A 19,897-nucleotide genomic window follows, 5' to 3' on the forward strand; every position below is an offset into this window, starting at 1 on the left:
TTGTGCTCATAGAATATGGTCTAAGCCTAGAACTTGGTCAAAATAATTGAGTATCATTTTTAGGATAAAGCATGCATTGCTAGAGAAAAGCCTATGAGTTCTCTGTTCATGTGGTCTTCTTCTGAAAGGAAAAAAAAGTAGCACTTCGAAAGTTGAATTGAAGTAATTTACCTGAAGCTAACAGCAAATGAACTCATTAATCAGTTTGTGTTGGGGTTTTTTCTAACTAGAGACTCCAGGATGACAAAGAAAAATTAACAAAGCGCAGCCATTCTTTCAAGAAGATAATGGAACAGTTGAATACAGAGTATGAGACACTAAAAAAGGAGCTGCAAGAAAACGAGACACATTCTCAGGTATAGCTCAGATTACATATTATCCCCTTCAGTTGTTTCTTTCTCAGTTTTGGTTTTCTCATACACATGAAGCATTGTATGGATGGAATCTGTTTATTCCTTCTCAGTGAGTTTTCTTAGACATGTGTTTTAAGTGTGCAGCCATATTTTCAGTTTTCAAACAAAACTTAATATTATACCAATAAATTGCTTGTAAACTTTAGATTACTAAAATCAGAGATCGTTCTGAGCTTAAAATTATGTGACTTCTATGTTTAAGTGTTTGTATTAATCTTACTCAGAACCCTCCACCTTCTGCCCTTCCTTTGCTTGAGTAGTTTTGGGGACAAACTTAGAAGAAAGTACAGGGGAAAAAACAGTCACCACTAATCAGCTAAGATCCGTTTTGCTTTTGAAGTTATGGTGGTAAGTTTTCTCTTGCAACCTGTGCTATTAATTTCGTTTTCCTTTTTCTAATTCTTCTGCTCCTTGGAGACCACTGAAGTTCTGGGGTTTGTTCAGACTTAAACTTTGGTATATGAGTATATGTACATTTACATTTAAAAAGTGAATCAGGAAAGGTGTTTGTAACCTCTTGAGCAACTTTGATTCTTCCATTATAAACACCCATTTATTGTTGTCATTTTGGCAACAGAACTTTACTGGCATAGAGGTTTGAATGCTCAGAAGGAAAACGGATAACCTTGAAATAAGGTGGAAATGGAAATTGATTATTTTCTGTGCATTTCACTGGTTTTTATTGCTTGAGGTTGTTGAGATATTTGCCCTTTAGAACTGTTATTTTTTTTATAATTCAGTTAAAAGCTGAAGGTCATATTGGTACATGTTTAAGTTGACTTTCTTCTGGAGTGAACTTCATGGAGCAGATGAGAAGGTGTAGCTCTGACTGAGGTATATGTATACATGTGTAGAACAGGATTATTATAATCACTCTAGGGTGATGATATAAATCCACAAAGCTACATGCCAAAGTCTGCAAGACTTCAGGTACTGTATATTTTTTATGCCAAGATCGGATTCTTATTCCTAGAGCTTAGGGAAATCAGAAATGAATAAGCAGTTAGGGTACTTGCATGATGAGGGTTAAAATTTTATATAAAATAATAGTTATACATAATTTCTTCAATTCATTAAGCTGTGGCAGTTCTATTTCAGTGTCTGCAAAAAGGACTTTTTATGTCATAAGTGTAAATATCATGAGAGTGAATAAAGTATATCTTATAACAGCCGATTGGTTGTTGCATCAAGCATTGTGAAGTACAAATACTGTTCATGTGTCTTGAGGGCTTGGGCAATTTTACAAGCAGTCAACTGGCCTCCAAGGAGTTACTATAAAAATACATTGAATGTTTCCTTTTATGTATATCAGACATAAAGTATTTCAAATCTAGGCTCCCTTACTGGCTATATCATGTGTAACAACACAAAAGAGGCAGTAAAAATTTTAATTGGTCAGAAATATCTGATCTTGGAAATAAATTATTGTCGTGTGCTGTGAACTAGTACACTAGATAATTGATTCTTCTCTGTTAAGATTTGAGTAATAGAGCAACTATTTTCATATCTTCTAGCTTAAGAATAAGCTTTTACGTAAAATACTGCAGTATTTTCCTAATTTATAGGAAAATTTTTGATTTCCACTGAAAGCTTAGTCTCAGAATGATTTTCAGTTTTTACATTTAAAAATAACATCTTCATATCTTGAAATGCAGAACCTTTAACAGTAGCATCAGGAAAAACAAGTATAAAATTGTATTGTAAGGAAGCAGCCATCGATATAATGTCCACATTAGTTTCCTGTTGATGCTGAAAGTATTGAAGAAGTGCCAACACTTAACCCACACTCCTACAATCTTCTTGCTGCAGCTCTGTTCTTATCACAGCTTCTGGCATCAGACAGGAAACCTAACTATGGAAGTAAGGAAGTTTCTTCTGTGTAGCTTAAAGTCCAAGACAGTGTCAGGAAATATTGTATCTTTGGTGATTTTAGATCCTACTGATTCTAAGAAGAGATAATTTAAGTGATAAGAAGCATTATGAGAATTAGTATCTCCCTGCAGTGTTCATCTTTTTACTTACGACTTGCCTACATACTTCCTTATATGATAAGTCTTGAATTCTCATCTCATTTTTTCATCTATCACTGCAGTTGCATACAGTGCTTTTGTACTAATGGATTATGAAGTCCTAAATTATATGCAGGTTAATTTTTGGCAGCTTTGAAAACATTTTGACATTGTTTCTCATTTTGGAGTTTTTTATGTGAAATAACTTTGATCTTATCGGGTGATAGAGTACAAGGTACTGATACAACATTTTTGGGAGTTTGTATAAAGTGTGTGTGTAGTAATTAGCATTTTAATTTTTGACTCTTTTTGTGTTTTCAGCTTACAAATTTGGAGAGGAAGTGGCAGCACCATGAGCAAAATAACTTTATGATGAAGGAATGTATCCTTTTCTGTAAGAAATAGAGTCAAATTCATGCACTGTATTAATTGAGGAAGAAGTCTGTTTCCTCCAGCAGAATAAGACAGGACAGAATGGGGAGCAGGAGACAGGGGAGGAGGGGAAAGGCAATCCTTTGCAAATGTCTGGTTAGCTGATAGATATTATATATAGCATGTGTTGTCTGAAACAATTTTACGGGGTCCTAAAGCATAAGCTTTGCTTTGCAGTCTGGAGTCATTCCTTCTGACTCAGTTTTGCCATTAAGTTTCATACAAAGTTCATCTTCATATCTGTCCAGTCTTATCTGAAATTAATCTCCAAGTGTATTATTGTTTGAAAATCTGTAGAGCATGGTGACTTTGCATGGTGTTTTGCAGTTTAACCCCCTGAAAATACCAATAATGAAAAAGTAAACAATAGATTGTATACATTTAATGTTTTTCTTATGAAATAAAAGGGGAGTTGCCTACTAGAGGAAAAAAACAGGTGAATGTGTTAAGATATGACAAGGAGATGCTTGAGCTGCAGAATGGACATGACTGGAGGAACTGCACTGCAGCTTTCTCATTATGTGATTCAAATTAAAGGGTTATATTTCACTAATCATATAAGGCCTTACAAAACATGAGCAAAATCATTATTTGCTTATTTGCAAATGACTTCCATAAGATAGTTTTTGAAATAAGTGAAAGCACTGATGTTTATGTTAATTAGAATTGATGGTTCTTCTCATCTTGTACTATTTTTTTTTTATTCTCCATAGTTATGGTAGAGATCTGAGTAGGAACAAGCTGAAGTTTTATTTTGGGACAGCAAATTCACTGCAATAAACTTACTTCTTTAAAATTATTTGGTAACAAAAAATCTGAAATTTCTAAGATGCACAAAATCAGTGTTACGTGATTACAGTACAAATGTAATTGGTAAAGATAACATCAAAACTAGACTGTACCATCCAGTGTATTATGTTGGACAATGGACATTGCTATATGTCTCAGAAAATAGCACAGGAATATATTTCAGGCAATTATGTGATAGCTTAGCCATCAGAGAAATAATGGTGATGATGATAATAATAAATAATAACATATAATATATAACAATACATATAGTGTTGTCTTTTTCATATACCAAATAACCCATTTCTCATATCTGATAAGTGCTCTAATTCTTAGAAAATACATCTGAAAAAAGTCTTGGACAATGTAATCTAATTGGAGGTACCTCCTCTATGAAGGAGGCTCTACAGGAATGTTTCTTAAGGCAATACTGTTAAATAAAATCTTTCCTACAAAAAACCCTCTAAAAAAACCAAGAGAAAAAGTTCATCAGGATATTAAAGCATCTGCTAACTTACTATGCAATATTGCCTATCCAAGTACAGACCCTTATACAGAGTACTGTGTCTGCTTGGGCTACTGGAAAGAGAGGGGCTGCTTTCCTGGACTGGGACTTTTGTAGGCAGGCTGAATGGCTGTAAATAGCTGAGTGCTTTGAAATGGTTTTACTTGCAATGTAACAATGGGCAGAGTCTTTCACAAGGGACCTATTGCCTGTATATATGAAAACAAAATTGACTGAGGCATGTAATCTTATTTTTTTTTTCCTACAGTGCTTGGCATGAGATGGCAGCCAGCCCTAGTAAATTAGTGTAAATCTTTTAGACCCAAGTGGAGTTTTTTCCATTATTTACAACACTTGCAGGTTTTCACAGAAGCAAATGTCCTGTATTGTGGTTCCCTTGTGATCTCTAATTGTGCTCATATTTATACTGGCAGTTTGTTTCCTTAATTCTTTTAATCAGTCATAGCAACAAAAAGCCAGGAGAGTGACTACCAGCCAATAATGAAGAACGTGAGAAAGCTGGTCAGAGAATACAACAAGGCTCTCATAGAAGCTTTACAGAACACCAAGAACTGAACCCAGGCATTTCCTTCCTGCCCCAATGGATCAACAATTAAAGATGTGCACAGCCGGCATGGAAAGCTGGACTACTGAGCTCATTCACTCACCACTGTGGTGACAGATATTCTTAAAAGTATTTTTCAAGGTTTTTAGAAGTTACAGGTTTTAATAGTATCCCTTCTTTTGCACTGTTTAAAATTTTTAGAAATAAACTTCTGAATTTTAGAAACTTGTATAAACAAAAAGGAAATACTGCCCAAAGAGTTACTGAAGCCCACTGCTAAATTGCACCTCAAATGTGAAATTTCAGTCTGCTTTACACGTTTAATTTCTAACTGTAACATCATCATACCATCTCTATTTAGATAGCAATTTATATCAAATAACGAAAACATCTAAGGATGACAAGCATCTTTTAAAGTCAGAATTGCTTCGTAGTGTAAAAATCTTACAATAAAAGTAAATGCCAGCAAATTTTCATTTCCTAATGAACTTCCTTTTTTTTAAAATATAATTATAAAGAGAGAACTATGATAAAAAAGTAGTGAACTGTAGCTAATACTGATTTTGTGGAGCATTTTACTGCTGTAATATTCACCAGTAAAGGAAATAAAAGGGAAAATTACTTGTATTTTCTGCAAGGATTTTTTTCCTCTTTTTTCAAGCTGCAGTGCCATATGCAACCTCTGACAAATATACACAGAAAGAGTTTCAACACAGAGCAAAACCAGGACTGATACAGAAAATAACAATGTGGTTTATGATACAGACATTTCAGAAAACAAAATTTCCATTTATATCTTTCCCTCACATTCTACATGTCTGTATTTCTAAACTGCCTATTGCTAATTTCCTTTACCTGGTATGTTGTAAGCTAGTCCTGGTCAAAGAGAAAAGAGCACAGTTGACTACAGATAGGAATCTTAGCTAGACAGGAACAAAAAAAAATGTACTAAAAAGCGTGGGATCTGGATTTATAGTTGTTCTGCTCTCTTAGAAAAGTTTTCTGGAAAAGAGGTAGACTATGCACTTACTTCATACAACTGGATTTCTGAAATAATTATCCAGTGTGCCGAGTCCATTAAAATAGTTCTGTATTTTTGTCACTAAATTTCTCCAAATCTGTGATTGGCATTTTGAGTATAAAGAAATATGTAAAACAAAAAGATTGAAGATTCTTGCAGAGAGCACGAGAGCACTGTGTTTGCAAATTCAGCACTGTAGATGCTGTTGCTCTATATATTTATGTCTGTATAACATCTAGAGATAATGGAACAGGATTTCTATAAACCAAGGACTGTTATCTAGGGGAAATTCCCACTAATGTCTCTTCCTTCCTGTCAGAGTTTCAGCTATTCCAGAGAGAGCCCATTATTTGCTGAGATAAAGTTGAAGTCTAATATTCTCACCAATGCAACCATCAGCCAGAGAGATCGCCTCCTGAATTCCACTTGTGCTAGAATAACATATTGTAATGAACAATGGAAAAAAGCTGCAGACTGAGTAAACAGACTACTTTGAATTTGCTTTCACTCAGGGCAGAGGAAGGTTTTATTCCTTGGTAGTGATTCTGTATGACAGCATGGTAGAGTTTACAGGGTTTAGTTCTGTTCCACAGGAGATGCCTGTCATAAAAACCTTTTCTCCAGCATGCTGTTCTTTTCTGTATTCTATTGAAGGATCCTCAGATTACCTCTTTCCATTTGAGAATCTCATCACTCATTTCTTTTTATAACAGTTCATCCTTATGGTCCTAAATCATGGACATAGTACCCATGGCTGAAAAGAGCTGTATGGATTCTAAGCTGTGAACTACTCAGCAAGTGTTTATCTCTCTCTGGGAGATTAATAACTCATTCCCCATAGTAAACTGAGTAAATTGTACCCATGTCACCCAGACTAAAGTCTCAGTGAAAATAACCTTTTCTTTAACTCTTTTTTTCTTCTTGTTTTTAAATACAATTTAAGTAGTACCAGACACACAATGTTTTTTCACCAAAGGTCGTGTGTACATCAAGACACTAACTCAGTAACACAGGTCTCCCTACCCAGGCAGTCTTTCATTCATTTTATGCTGTGACTTCAGACTGGGAGGACGTTAATTAACTGGCAGCATCTGTGGGGTGGAGATGTTTAATACCTTTTCTGCTCACATCTCTCACCAGGGCTAAGTAGGGGTAAGGATCATCTCTCTCAGCCTGCCTGGCAATGCTCTTGCTAACCCACCCCAGCATACTGCTGGCCTTTTTTGCTGTGTATTGTTGGCTCTTGGTCAGCGTGGTGTACACCTGGAAGGGCCCCAAGGTCCTCCTCAGCAAAACCTTTTCCAGCCACTCAGCCTACAGTGTGTATGCATGCCTGGATTGTTCCTCCACAGGGACGGGACTGTGCATGTGTTTTGTGGAACTTCATGACATTCCTGGCTGCCCATTTCTTCACCTGTTTAGGTCCCTCTGAACAGCAGGGCACCCATCTGACACATGAGCCACTCCTCTCAGCTTTATGTCATCTGCAAACTCCCTGAGCATGCACCCATCATCCAGGTCATTAGTGAAAAGGTTAAACAGTATCGGCCCCAGTATCTGTGCCTAGTGTATTCCACTACCGACTGGCCTCCAGCAGGACTTCAGGCCACTGATCACATAGTGAGCCCCAAGCCTGCCTACCTGACCTGAACTTTGTCAGCTTATCTGTGAGGATTTGATGGAGAACCGTGTCAAGCGCCTTGCCAATGTTGAGGTAAACAACATCCACACCTCTCTTCTTGCTCATTGATTTAGTTACCTCAGCGTGGAAGTCTGTCAGCTTGACTAAGCATGATTTCTGCTTCGTAAATCCGTGATCTTTGCTCCCGATCACCTTCCCGTCGTTCATGTGTCTGGAAGTGATATCCAGTGTAGGTTGCTCCACCCCTTTCTCAGGGATTGAGGTCAAGCTCACAAGCCTGTTATTCCCTGTCTTGCTGGCATTCCCGCTTCATCTTGCCTTCATTACTTTTCATGGTGATCAAAAAAGCTTAGTTTTCTTTCAAAATAAGTTTATTTTTTAATTTCTCTTAGTGAGCTTAGAAGACAACATGCAACATTCCTGTGAGCAATTCTAGACAGGCAGAACACTGAAATTCTTTTTCAGTTCCTTCCACCTTAAAACAGTTAATGGCTCTTGGTGCTGGTAGGTGCTGTTTCAGAATCAGAGGGACATATTTCCGAGGTGAAGTGGTTGTAAGCTCTTACACTTCTATTTTTCTGCTGCAAGTGTAAAACAAAAATACAGGGCATAATGCAGACCTTATGAGGAGGCACTAGCCTTAAGAATATCTTAGTTTGAAGAATAGTTATGAAGTAAGCATTTAATCTATTTCTCCTCAAAGTATCTACTCTGAGTGAACTCCTTGGAAACATGGCTCATGGCAGTAAGTTATCTGGGTGGGGTGGATGTAGCAATTGCCTGGAGTGAAAAACCCTCAGATTGTGAAGCAATCATAAAACTGGAGTTCACTTGAACATGTGCACAATGGTGAATACCAGCTGAACACCAAATAATTCATATATATTGTATGTGATAACTGCAGCCAGACCAAGGCTGTGGAAATGCAGGTCAGTCACTCAGAAGGGGAACTGGATTATTCCCAAAGTAATTGTCACCTTTTTCCTCTTCAGTAAGGAGGAAGGAAGCCTTTAAGCATTCATATGTACAGAGATGATCTGAATTCAAATCCCAGCTTTAATCAATCATTTATTGGGATTGACAGTTTCGGAGCAGAGGAAGAAATGTTCGTTGGCCTGACTTGCTCTCTATATACTTGCTGGTTCCTCCTTCAGGAAGGAGGAATATCTGGACAATATGCCAAATGTGTGAAATGGAGGAAACATCCCGCATTTAAACAAAATAGAGTCAGAAATGTAAAATTATCTGCTCTTGTTTCCTCTTGTAAACCTAATTCCTTGAAAGCTACATTCAATTAAAGTGACTGAGTTTGATTCACTGAGCACCGGTATCTTTGTATCAGGCCCAAGATTTCTGCTGTTCAGCAAAGGATGAGTAAGGTGCAAGACCTCTGTCTCCAACATACAACACAAGTTTGCCCACAAATACTGCTTCAAGTGGTGTGAGGGGGACTGAGCATGTTGAAAATTAGGAAGAAAAAGAAAATAATGATTATAGTAGAATAATGATTATCAGTAGCATCAGTCACCTAAACAGTTACACAAGACAAAATTCCAAATGAAGCCTTCGGATTTTGAGATTTCTAAGATTTCTTCAAGATTTCCAATCCCAAATTTGGAAGCAGAGGAAGGTAGACAGCAAATTTACCACTAAGCTGTACTTGTTGAATTCAGTTTAAAGTCAAAGTTAAATGATGCAGTCATCAAATAAAAATTACCATTAAATCATACTAACAGTGTGAGATTACTTCAGTAGAGGATAGTGGGTCCTGAAAACAGAGTATTAAGAATGAATTTTTGTAACCTTAACCGTTGAAAACACTACCCCTGAGTGTTAATTAGCATGACCCATTTCCTGGTCCTTGGAAGCAATAGTCAGAACTTCAAACTTCACATTCATTAAGAGGCTTATGAAATGTCTCTTTATTTCTCCAAATCGCACAAGTACAAAATCTGCCTCCTTAATGCCCTTTTTTTTTAGGCAGTCATATTTTTATTGCTGTGCATCATTTGGGGTGATTCAATATTAATATCCTAAAGATATTTGGATTTACAGTTGTTGCCATTAAGCATAAATACTCATTTGTTCTTCAAAATATATTGTAAAAAATTAGGTAGAAAAGTAGTAGTAGAACAGAGAAACAATTTTTTTGTCCTGCTGACAACAGGCAGGCCACTCTAAAATCAATACAAAGCCTTTTACAAAAAAAGTCAACTGACTCATAAAGTGAAAGTTTTCAGAGCATAGACATTAGACAGTCAGCCTGATGTCCTTCATAATGACTTTACTGATACAGAGGCCCTAAAGTACTCCTGTTTTGTTTTACCAGATGAACTTTCCCCTTGATAGAAACCTGACGATCCTGTCAGATCCTGTGCTTAAATCCATTGCAATAAATTCCCTTTCATTTCACTGTCAAGGAAGACAGGAAGGCAGTAGCTGACTGGCCTCAGTGGCATAGGCTGTGTTGCAGAGGAGAACAGGACCTGTTCAAGAAAAGAAGCTTAAACTCCACCATTTGTGAGCCTCTGTTTCACATTAGCTGATTGTGGTGAGTAATAATTCCTGAAGTTCCTTCACTGCCTCCTACGAACACATACTAACATCATGTCAAGGCCAAAGCAATGGCTTGGTTCCAAAAAACATAATACAACCAGACACTGCAAGAGGATATGTGACTTCTGCTAACACATCTACCTGATTAAAGAAGTGCAGAGTGGCATTGTTTCTTTTTCCTCCTCACATATTTCCATGCAGTACAGCATGGATGAATGGATTGTCCTTGAGACAAGTGAGCTGCTTATCTAAAGAGGAAAGCCTGGTGTCAGGAGTTCAGGGCACTTGACATATCATAAAATTAGCCTTCAGCAACCAGAGTTATGAAAAACCACGTTTAATGCTAGAGTTATATTTCCACGTTGAAAGACAATTTGTTTCCCTGCTGCAACTAATTTAAAAACTCATGCATGCCCCTGTGATGGGTGTTAAGTTAGATGTGAATTTTGGTATGTTTAAATCAGCAGTTAATCCCCACAAAAACTGATGTTCCTGATGATTTCTTTAGAAATCATCTTTCAGAGTCTTTCCAAGTGCCTCTAGAAAGACAAGGGTGTGACCCATGGGGCCCAAATACACACCCCCCCTTGTCTCCAAGCACGTGCCATGGGCATGCTCACTGGCCAGCCTGGTAGTCAACAGCCCCACATGGAACAAAAGTTAGAGTAATTCAGTACCGTATTTTACTCCGTGTGCCATCCTCACTTTTAGCCCAGTTTCTTTTACTGTCAATCTGGTTTTGCCAAAGGCTATTTGCAGTTCTTCAGCTCATTAATAGCTCACTAATCAGAGGAGTGATCAGCTTTTAGTTCACAGGATGGAAAATTGATATGACCTATTTTAGGAAAGGCCTACATTCTAATCACATGAAATATAACGATGAAAGTATGGAAGGTAGGGCTGTCAGACACTTAATTTTGAGAGAGAATAAACCAGAATACTGAAATACTTTACATTCTGCAGTCTAGCAGAAGATTGTCATGTGATAAATTTTGACATCAGTGGGAGCAATAATCAAACTGTGGCACTTAAAAGACTTCCAAAGAGAAACAGATTTAAGTTTAAATACATATTACACATAAACAAGTACTTCAATGTTTGCTGAATTATAGATGCTATTCTTTATTTCTTCAAAAATGAAATTTTGTAATGAAGTACAAAAAAAAAATACATGAGATGATTGATGCTGATACCCCAAGCAAATTAGGACTTAAGTATATATTTCCTCTCCTCTGGCTTCAGAAGGTCTTTGGAACTTTCCTGTATTTTTGGAGTGTTGCATATTTAGGCTGTCCACTCTATCCTTGAGATAAACAGCTACCTTGTTGTCATGGCAGATGACATGATCTGTAGGCACAAGCTAGTTCTTCAAAAAAGAGTGAACAGCTAACCTGGCCCATTATGCAAACTGCAAAATCAGTATCAGCAGCAGCCTGTATGCATTGCTTTGCATTTAGATGCATTTCAAATGGAGGCATGATACATTTCTCCTCATTGACCTCTTTACACCCAGGAAAGTGAGATTTAAATGAAAAGTTTAAAAACACCCCTAATCCTACAATAGCAATCTGAAGAACCACAACCTTGACTGAAGTTGTTTAATACTTTCTTCCCTTACCCTCTCCTGCTCTCCATCCCTCTGCAAATTGAAAGATATTAAAAAAAATGCAAGGATAGGCTAACTTAAATTAAATGAACAACAAAACAGAGTTATCCATTAGATAGAAAACATGATAATACTTAGTATCTGGTAATGCATTAAGTATTCTGATATTAGAGGGACCGATACCAGCAGGCTTATAAAGGTTAAGTTGCAATTGGAGCACGAGTAATCACTGCTGCTTCATGTCTAAGAGTAGAAGAGGAGTAGGTGTTCTCCAAAATCTAAGATGGACAAAATACATATGTGTATTTTAGTCTGAAATCAGACCAGAGAAATATCTTATATTCTGCCTCCTTTAAGCATCAAAACGAGTTTTATTAGTGTTTGGACCTCACACTGTGTTTTTGCAAACAGAGGGTATTTTCAGTGTAAGTTCCTGCTTGGTTTGGCTTTTGGTTACATTGAGAATGGGGTGGCACACATAAGGAACACATAAGGAAGAACTCTGGGTTACTGCCTTGACATCTCCTGTGGTAGATGTGTGACACCATTCTGTCCACATGGCAAAAGATCTTGGGTGTAAAGGACTTCCTTTGTGAAATCCACACTACAATCAAAGGCTAAAAATATATTAAATCAAAGTAGGATCAAGCCATACCCCATTTCCAAGGTTATGCTGAACATTCCCTTTTCTATACTTCCATGTAAGTAATTCTGTGTGTTAGCATCTTGGCAGAACTACTTGGCTTTCAAATGCTATATTGTCACCCATCATGGTTAGTCAAGTGCTAAATAAGGTTACTCTTTATTTCCAGTTCTGATTATATATCTGAGTGCTGCCTTTCCATTTATTTAATTTTTTGTGTGTTTTTCTTTGTATTTTTTCCTTATGTTTTGCTTTAGCTTCTGAGACCTCCCTAAGTGATGTGGGCATTTTAATCCCACTGTAGTAATAATTGCTCTGTGTGTGACTTATTATTGCAACAAGTTTTCAGTCTGTTTCCAATTGTCAAATGTAAAGGAAAATTTTTTCCAGTAAAACACATGAACTAACAGAGCAGTTTGCTGGATTGGGTGGCTTTGGTCTATACTGGATTCAGCTGGCTGTTTTGTTACTGTTTACTTCATATTTTCCTTATTGTGTGCAGAAATGCATTGCAGCCAGCAGCTTACACATGGATTAAATAAATAGGGGAAAAGATGATAGCATCCTGAGAAGTTAGCAGACTTTGAGAAGGGGATAATAACACTTTACACCTACTGAACCTAGGTGGAGGACCTTTTTTCTCGCACTCTCCCGCCTGCTGGAGGATTCCATCATTGTTCCTATTCTGCTGACTGTGACCAACAGCAGTCCCCCGCTTCTCCAGCAGCTCCAGATAATTGTTTTGATGTATTGCTGGATGGATGGGATTTGCACTGCCTTGCAGTCCTGCTGATACAAAAATGCCTTTAAGATCCTGCCTTTCCCATCCTAATCTACAAAGGAAACAGGAAAAAGGAACTTAAACTCCCTGTACTCAGACGGCAATGAGACTGTTCCAGCCTGCGCCAGTGCTCTGATTTCTTGCCTGTGACTTGTAAACAGTGTACCATGCAGCACAGGAGGAACTGGTAAAGGTCTACCCCGAGAAAAGGATACTCCATGAGCGACTGCAAGAACTGGATGGATATATTTTGGAAAGCATGGACCCTCTAGCACACCTAGTTCTCTATGGATTCAGCCTGTTGATTTCAGGTAAGCCTTGGCTTTAGCAGCTGTAGTGGATCTGTCATGTCTTTTTTGTTTCTTACACAGTGTGCAGGTGAAACGCATGACTCTATATCCTTTACTCTAGCACTTCACTGATTTAAGTGCTCATGCTTGTTTCAGTGAGTCCACTTCTCTCTGTGCAGAGCCTTCACTGTGAGTGAGGGCAGGACTGTGGCCAAGCTATTGGGGATGATTTAGCTACATGTAGAATACAGTGCTATGCTTTTAACTGTTGAAATCATTTGTTGACACATACTCATGTTGCAACAAGGTTTCTTTTCTGTCTAAAGGTATTAACTTTTTCATACAGCTCATAACTTTGAAATCATTGGTGTCTTTCCCTAGGAAATCTGTTCTAAATACAGATTAAATGTCAGCTTTTTCTGTGACTGACTTTATGAACTAGCCGTGCTATTGATGTGTCTAGGTATTCCAGTATCTGATTTTAGATAAGATTCCACAACTGGAATTTAGATGAAAGTCGGTGGATTAAAGAGGAAAAAAATGCACATTATACAAGATCAATTAAAAACACTTCAAACACAATTAAACAGTGATTCAATATTATCAGCAAACATCATGAGTTCAGCAAGTCAGAAGTCAGTCATAAAAGATATCTGCAGAAACACGAAGATTATACCAATGCAAATTTAGTTTACAGTATTTGTAGCATTTGTGTTAGAGATACTTTGCTGAACCTATGACATGCAGAGTCCTGAGGAAGGCTGCACTCTTGCCATCAAACTTGTAGCTTCTCAGCATTAGAGTATTGCTTTTACAATCCTCATTTTCATTTCCTAGACAGTTTCTTCTGTAACGATCTTTCTGTAAAAAAGCAGAACACAGCTCATGGCAACCTTAGACTCTTAGCACACTCCTAACCATTTAATTGAGATATGCATAGGTTGTTCCATTCCATCTCACAGTAGAAATATAATGTGCTGTAAAACTTCAAATTGAGCTGCAATGAAAACAAGAAAGTACCAAGAAAAGGCAGAATTCCTCATTGCCATGCAACTTGCTTTTCATTTGCTTTACACTTCCCAGACCTTCTTGATTAGCAGCATGTTAACAGCTGTTAACAGTAAAAGTATGAGTCTGAGATGTTACTTTTGTCATCTATAAAAGGCTAGGGATTAATGCAGACAAAAAAACAGTGTTTGTAATCTGTTGAGATCATGTTTGGAAATATTCTTATCTACCAATTGCTGTAATAGGCTGCATATTTTTTACCAATCCCTCTTTTGTGGCTTCAGTTCCTTGATTGTTTAACTGCGCATCGATTCAACCTATTTAGCCCTCTGATCACTTCCAGCTCTACACTTTTAGGAGATATCTGGTGCTGTAAGCATTATGGATGGAGAGGAAAAGAAAGTCCAGTTACTCCAACTTTTTTTCCTTGTCTCTCCTGTTTCTCTGCGGGGTGACACGTACCTAATTGACACAGGAAGCAAACATCGTTCTTTAAGTCACAGGCACAGGAGAAACAAGAGCCATCTGCAGGGATTAGCTGCAAAAACGTGGAGAGAGCACAGACAGCTCAGCACCGAAGAGTTGCCAGTCACTGCATTTTCCACAAGGGCTGACCATCGAGGTGTGTGCTGTAGTCACACCCATCTCAATAGATCTGTCAGCTTTCCCGCTTTTGTTTGAGAATGATATCATGTTTCCTGGGGCGAGCAGTGGAAGACAATGCAAGCCCGTTTTCCTCTAGATACTGCAGGCGGAGTTCAGGAAAGCAGGAATGACATTCCCTGAGCAGGGGAGGCTTTACACTCAGCACAGACAGTGAACTGGCTTAACCTTATCCCTGATGACTGTGGGCTTCTCTGGGTGTGTTGCTGGGTAGGCACAAAATCCACTCCACCCTTTTCCAAGGTGAAAAGCACTGCCTTGGCTCTCATTACGAGAAATGGCCTTTGATTTAGTGTCTTTTATTTTTAATAGCAGTACTCCATTTGCAGCTAGAGCTAATGATCCAATTTGCAAGGTGGTGTTCAAAATACACACAAATGCTCACTTTTGCACTGTATATGCTACAGCCAATGTTCAATTAAACTGACAAGGGGTTAAATTTAATCCTGTTGGGATTCTTCAAACTAGACTTAGTATCACCACATGTTTTTTCTTTTGGTTGATTATACTCCAATCAGCATTTTGGAGTAGCAAAATGATCCTACATCTCTCCTGAAGTATGGGTTCAAACACCAAGGTCATGGCTAAGTTAAGTTCTGACCAAAGAAGAGCTGCAGACTCACTTATTCCCCTGGGAGCAAGAAAGGAGTGTAACAACTTACTTGTCTTTCACCTCAGACATGCCTTTGACACCCTCAGATCATCTGGAAATCTGTTTGGAGCTTCTCACAGTGAGCTCTCAGAAATGTTCATGTGTGAGCCTTATTTTAGCAAGATGACCACCAGCAGTAAAGAATTTGTGAAAACCGGCAATAATTACTGTCAGTTTCAAGAACATTTCTTTGACTAATTCTGGCAGAAGACAAATATATCGCCAAACGTCTCCGTTCTCCAAGACAGACAGAATCTTCTGTGCTATAGCTTTGCCCTACCAATAGTCTTAGATCCAGTTGGATTTTTTAATTTTTTTTCTTCTGATTTAGCACTGGAACCATATATGGTAAAGACTATATTAGCCTTTTAAGAAAAGGTAACAGTAGAGTAAGTCAGTGCAGTGGCATTCAGTGGTAGCTTTTATCACCCTGTTGTTGGTTGTATTTTCTTTGGGATCAGTAGGTGTTGTGAAAAAAATCCCAAATTTTTACCAATATTATGCGACTCATTTTCACATGTAGAAAATTGAAAAGCTTTTAATTGACATTACCAGACATACAAGCACCTTTATAATGCTGTAGGCTTTTAAAAATGACAAGTCAAAATTTTCAGTTGGACTGGAAAATTGTAACAATTCTGGTTCAAAACTTTTTTTCCTCTTGTGAAGCCTGACCAAAAGAAAACCTGTATTAACCTCTAGCTAATGCATGCCTGTGAGAGTGAACATGAACATCATTCTTCCCATAATAAAGGGATTAGGCCTATGTGGGCATCTTCAAATAGGCTGTTGTCAGATCAAAATGGCACTTGAACTTCAAACAGTCTGTCCTACAGCTGCAGGACTGGGGTTTTGAGCTTCCCACAGCCAAAGCAATGGAGGCAAACCGCCTTTGACCTTTTAATCTCAGGTATTTCATAAGTATGACTAGGACGTTTTAAAATCTGGTATTCATAACATGACTAGACATTACACTGATGCACAACCTTTCTGACACCTAAATTATCAAACTACTAATGTGAATTACAAGAGAAATTTAAACCTAATTTCATTCTTTGTTCCTGAAGTGTATTTGATCTGTGAGACCCAGCAATTGCCTCTGCCTGCCATACTGCGCCTGGTTCAGACCTAGTGAGAGGTAGAGTTGCTCTCAGAAAGCTGCTGTTCCCAAAGGTCATTTCAACAGCTGGGAATAGTCAGGAGTTAAAAGGCATTACGTCAGACCCGGAGGAATCAAATCTGAAAGGGTGAAATGAAATCACACTACTTTCATAAGTGTTAACATGTGCAATTGTTTTAGATAAAATTTTCATATCTCTCTCTGTCTCTCTCTATATATACACATATATTGGTTTGGTATTTGGTCATAATTAAGATGGTTGGATAGATTATTTTTTTTGCTGAATGTTCGTTTCAAGGGAAAAATGAAGTTGTAGTGTTTTGCAGAGATTGTCTGATACCCACAAGATTTTTATCTGGAAGGCTTTAGTGTACAGAAGGGAACACAAAAGTCAGAGAGACTGATTGCCACTGAGCAGCTGGCTTTAGGGCAGGGGACAGAGATACTGTTAGGCCTTCATGTGCTCACAATGAGAATTACCTAGGCTGGAACCCTGATCTAGATTTAATATCCGAGATAGTTAGTTTAAGATCACAGAGACTTGAGCCTGTTTGGTCTAGACTCATCTCTTAAACACACAAAACCCCTGTTCAGCTTTCTGTGGAAGACCAAGAAGTTATTGTGTTATGAAGGGTGTTGGGTAGGCATAGGAGAAGTGAACCAAGAATGCACCTACTACTTGTGTCAGATGCAAGACCTATTTGAAAAATCTTGAAAATCTTACAGAAACTGCAATGAAAAACTGTCCTCCAAAGACAGTCTCTACCGTGTGCCAGTAGATAATATTTAGGGTGCTGTATCACTGAAGTTTCAGTGGAGATATAGAACAAAGAACCACCATGTCTGAACTAGAGACTTTCCTACGAAGAGTTTAAAATGCTGATTGTTTTTTAAGGATACAGTTTTGATAACTGTTCTCCAACTGTTAAACAAGGGTCATCTAATAAAGAAGAAAAAAAATCTATTAAAATTCTTTTTGTAATTCATCACTAGGAAATTATAAACCCTTTAGGGTATAAAGATATTAGATGTTTACTAAGTTCTGAAAGGATTTTCAAAAGACAGATTCAGAAATAGCATTTCTGTATCCAGAAATGTAAACTTCTTTCTTCAAGGCTGGTATTTTGTTTGCCTGGTATTTATTTATTTTTTTGCACTGCCAGCCTGTCTAATGAAGTGTCTTGGTTAATTTCTCCTTCAGAGAGCAACAAGTCTCCCTTGACAGTGCAGTTCGAACTGCACTTTTGATTGTGCTGATGATTTTCCCTTGTGTTATTTCCTGGCTATGCATCAAAGACCTGCCACTGGTCAGGGACTTTGGACTCCTTAGTCACAAAGTGTGCTCAGCACCAGAAACATCTGCCACCACTTCACTCAGAAAAATCAGTAAGTGGCAAAGGAAGGCTACACTACTGTAAAGGCAGAAGTGCATCAGAGTATGTCCTTCCAGAAGTCAACACTCACACACACTTCCAGACAGCTAACCTTGTGCGTGTTGTATGCACTGATATATCCTATGAAGACTAATGGTTTACCTGTGTTATTTTGCTTACTCCAGCTTGGCACGTGCCCGCATACAACAAACAGTACACATCTGTAGTATAAATAGTAGCTTCATAAGGCAACTTACAAGGACCAGCCTTGCTAGGGACATATGTATTTTGGTGTGCAAATACTTTCTAGATGATAGTACCCGTATTTGGCTGGCTTCAAATCCAACCAGATGCACCTGAACTACAGACTCATTCTACTCAAGCTTTTCCACATTCCTCATTCTTTTTCAGCATTACCTACCATATTGTAGGCTGGTTGTTCAACAAGCCATTTCTGCTGATAGGTTGTTTTGCACTTTACTTGCTTGTGGTCAACCAAGTCTAAGCACAAATCATGAGAAAGTATCTTTCTACATATTGGTTATTTGGTTATTACGCACACACATTTAGGCACCCTCCCTAGGAAACTCCCAGCCAAGCTGCAGCAGTGTTTCTTTTCTAGCTTTTTCATCTTAAAAGATTGCTTTGATTGGTTATGAAACAACTGACATGTAGAGAGAACAACAAAGCAGTTGCATTTCCTTCAGCTGCTCCAGGTGTACAGAAAGGAGGATAAGCAGATTCTCAGACAGGCAGCCCTAGTGGCTTTGACAAACTATTTTATTTTTCACACTTGTGCTCCGGTCTTCCAAGTGTTACTAAGTGGAAAAGTGATTTTCTGTCACTAATTTTTCATCTTTTAATAGTTTCACAATACCTTCCCTCCACAATAGTGCTCTATTTCTAAAGGCAAGAGGTCTTCATATTTGAACTGTGAACCATCCCACAGCTGCTTGGTAGCATCATGTAAAATACAAACAGTGAGTTTCTTTATATGGACAAAAAAATAGTTTTATTGGAAATACTGAGAGGTAGGCTATGTGCTAAATCAAAACCTTTTTTTTTCAAGCAGAGGGAGTGTTTGGTGTTGTTTAAGAAACTCGAAGGGAAAGGGGTCAATGTCTTTACAATTTGGGACATACGTTTTTACCAGTCTCTAAATGAGTTTTAAATCTTACAGTAAGTGTCATGTGCAACTGACTGTTTCCCTTCCAGCATAACACCAAAACTTAGTGCAGATTCTATTTTTTCCCTGTTAGTATAGTATCTATATATTTTACATTCATATTCCCAGATACTTAAAAGCAGAAATAATTTGTGTTACAAGCAATACCGTTAAAAAAACAAACAAACTACCAAAACATTACCTATTATATCACCTTTTATTTTCTTTGCTTCACTCATGAAAAATGGGATGGAATTTACTAGAATTTTCTGCCCTCTCCTTCTCTCTTAAGTATTTGGTACATTAAAAGTATCAGTCTTTCTGCTTGCCTCTTACAACAGGTCTTCTTTTTCCTCTGATACACGCCTAATGCCAAGCGAAAGACTTCCATCTTTGAGTCACTTCAAGCAATTAATAATAAAGCCCTACAAATATAAGGAAAATAAATACATAATTAGATGTGTAATGTCTAAACAATTTCTTTGTTTCCACTTCTACTTGATACTAACACCTAAAACTTTTACTCAGAACTTTGCATTCTCAAGACACCTTGCAAATACGACCTATGTCCATCTTATGTGTTTTTTGAGGGGTAGTGGAGTATGGTTATCTTGTGTTGGAGCTAACCACTCTGGCTGCTTGCTATGTAGAGAAGTGTTAAGCA

General features: G+C 37.8%; 2 protein-coding genes across 4 annotated transcripts in view; both read left to right on the forward strand.

Moving 5' to 3' along the window:
* Nucleotides 1-5,792, forward strand: part of IFT74 (intraflagellar transport 74) — a 36,089-nt gene extending 30,297 nt beyond the window's left edge. The window contains exons 18-20 of one of the 2 annotated variants that reach the window (XM_018086143.2): nt 231-356; nt 2,744-2,804; nt 4,609-5,792. In XM_018086143.2, the coding sequence (XP_017941632.1) occupies nt 231-356; nt 2,744-2,804; nt 4,609-4,724 (303 nt within the window). In that variant the 3' untranslated portion in view covers nt 4,725-5,792. The remainder of the gene's footprint in view (nt 1-230; nt 357-2,743; nt 2,805-4,608) is intronic. The other variant, XM_008923256.3, reaches the window with a different exon arrangement.
* A 7,074-nt stretch (nt 5,793-12,866) lies between these two features.
* TEK (TEK receptor tyrosine kinase) overlaps nt 12,867-19,897 on the forward strand; it is a 37,133-nt gene continuing 30,102 nt past the window's right edge. The window contains exon 1 of one of the 2 annotated variants that reach the window (XM_018086145.2): nt 12,867-13,273. In XM_018086145.2, coding sequence (XP_017941634.1) covers nt 13,222-13,273 — 52 coding nt within the window. In that variant the 5' untranslated portion in view covers nt 12,867-13,221. The remainder of the gene's footprint in view (nt 13,274-19,897) is intronic. The other variant, XM_018086146.2, reaches the window with a different exon arrangement.

This window comes from Manacus vitellinus, unplaced genomic scaffold (genome assembly GCF_001715985.3).
Source record: "Manacus vitellinus isolate BGI_N305 unplaced genomic scaffold, ASM171598v3 scaffold_9_pilon, whole genome shotgun sequence".
Lineage (NCBI taxonomy): Eukaryota > Metazoa > Chordata > Aves > Passeriformes > Pipridae > Manacus > Manacus vitellinus.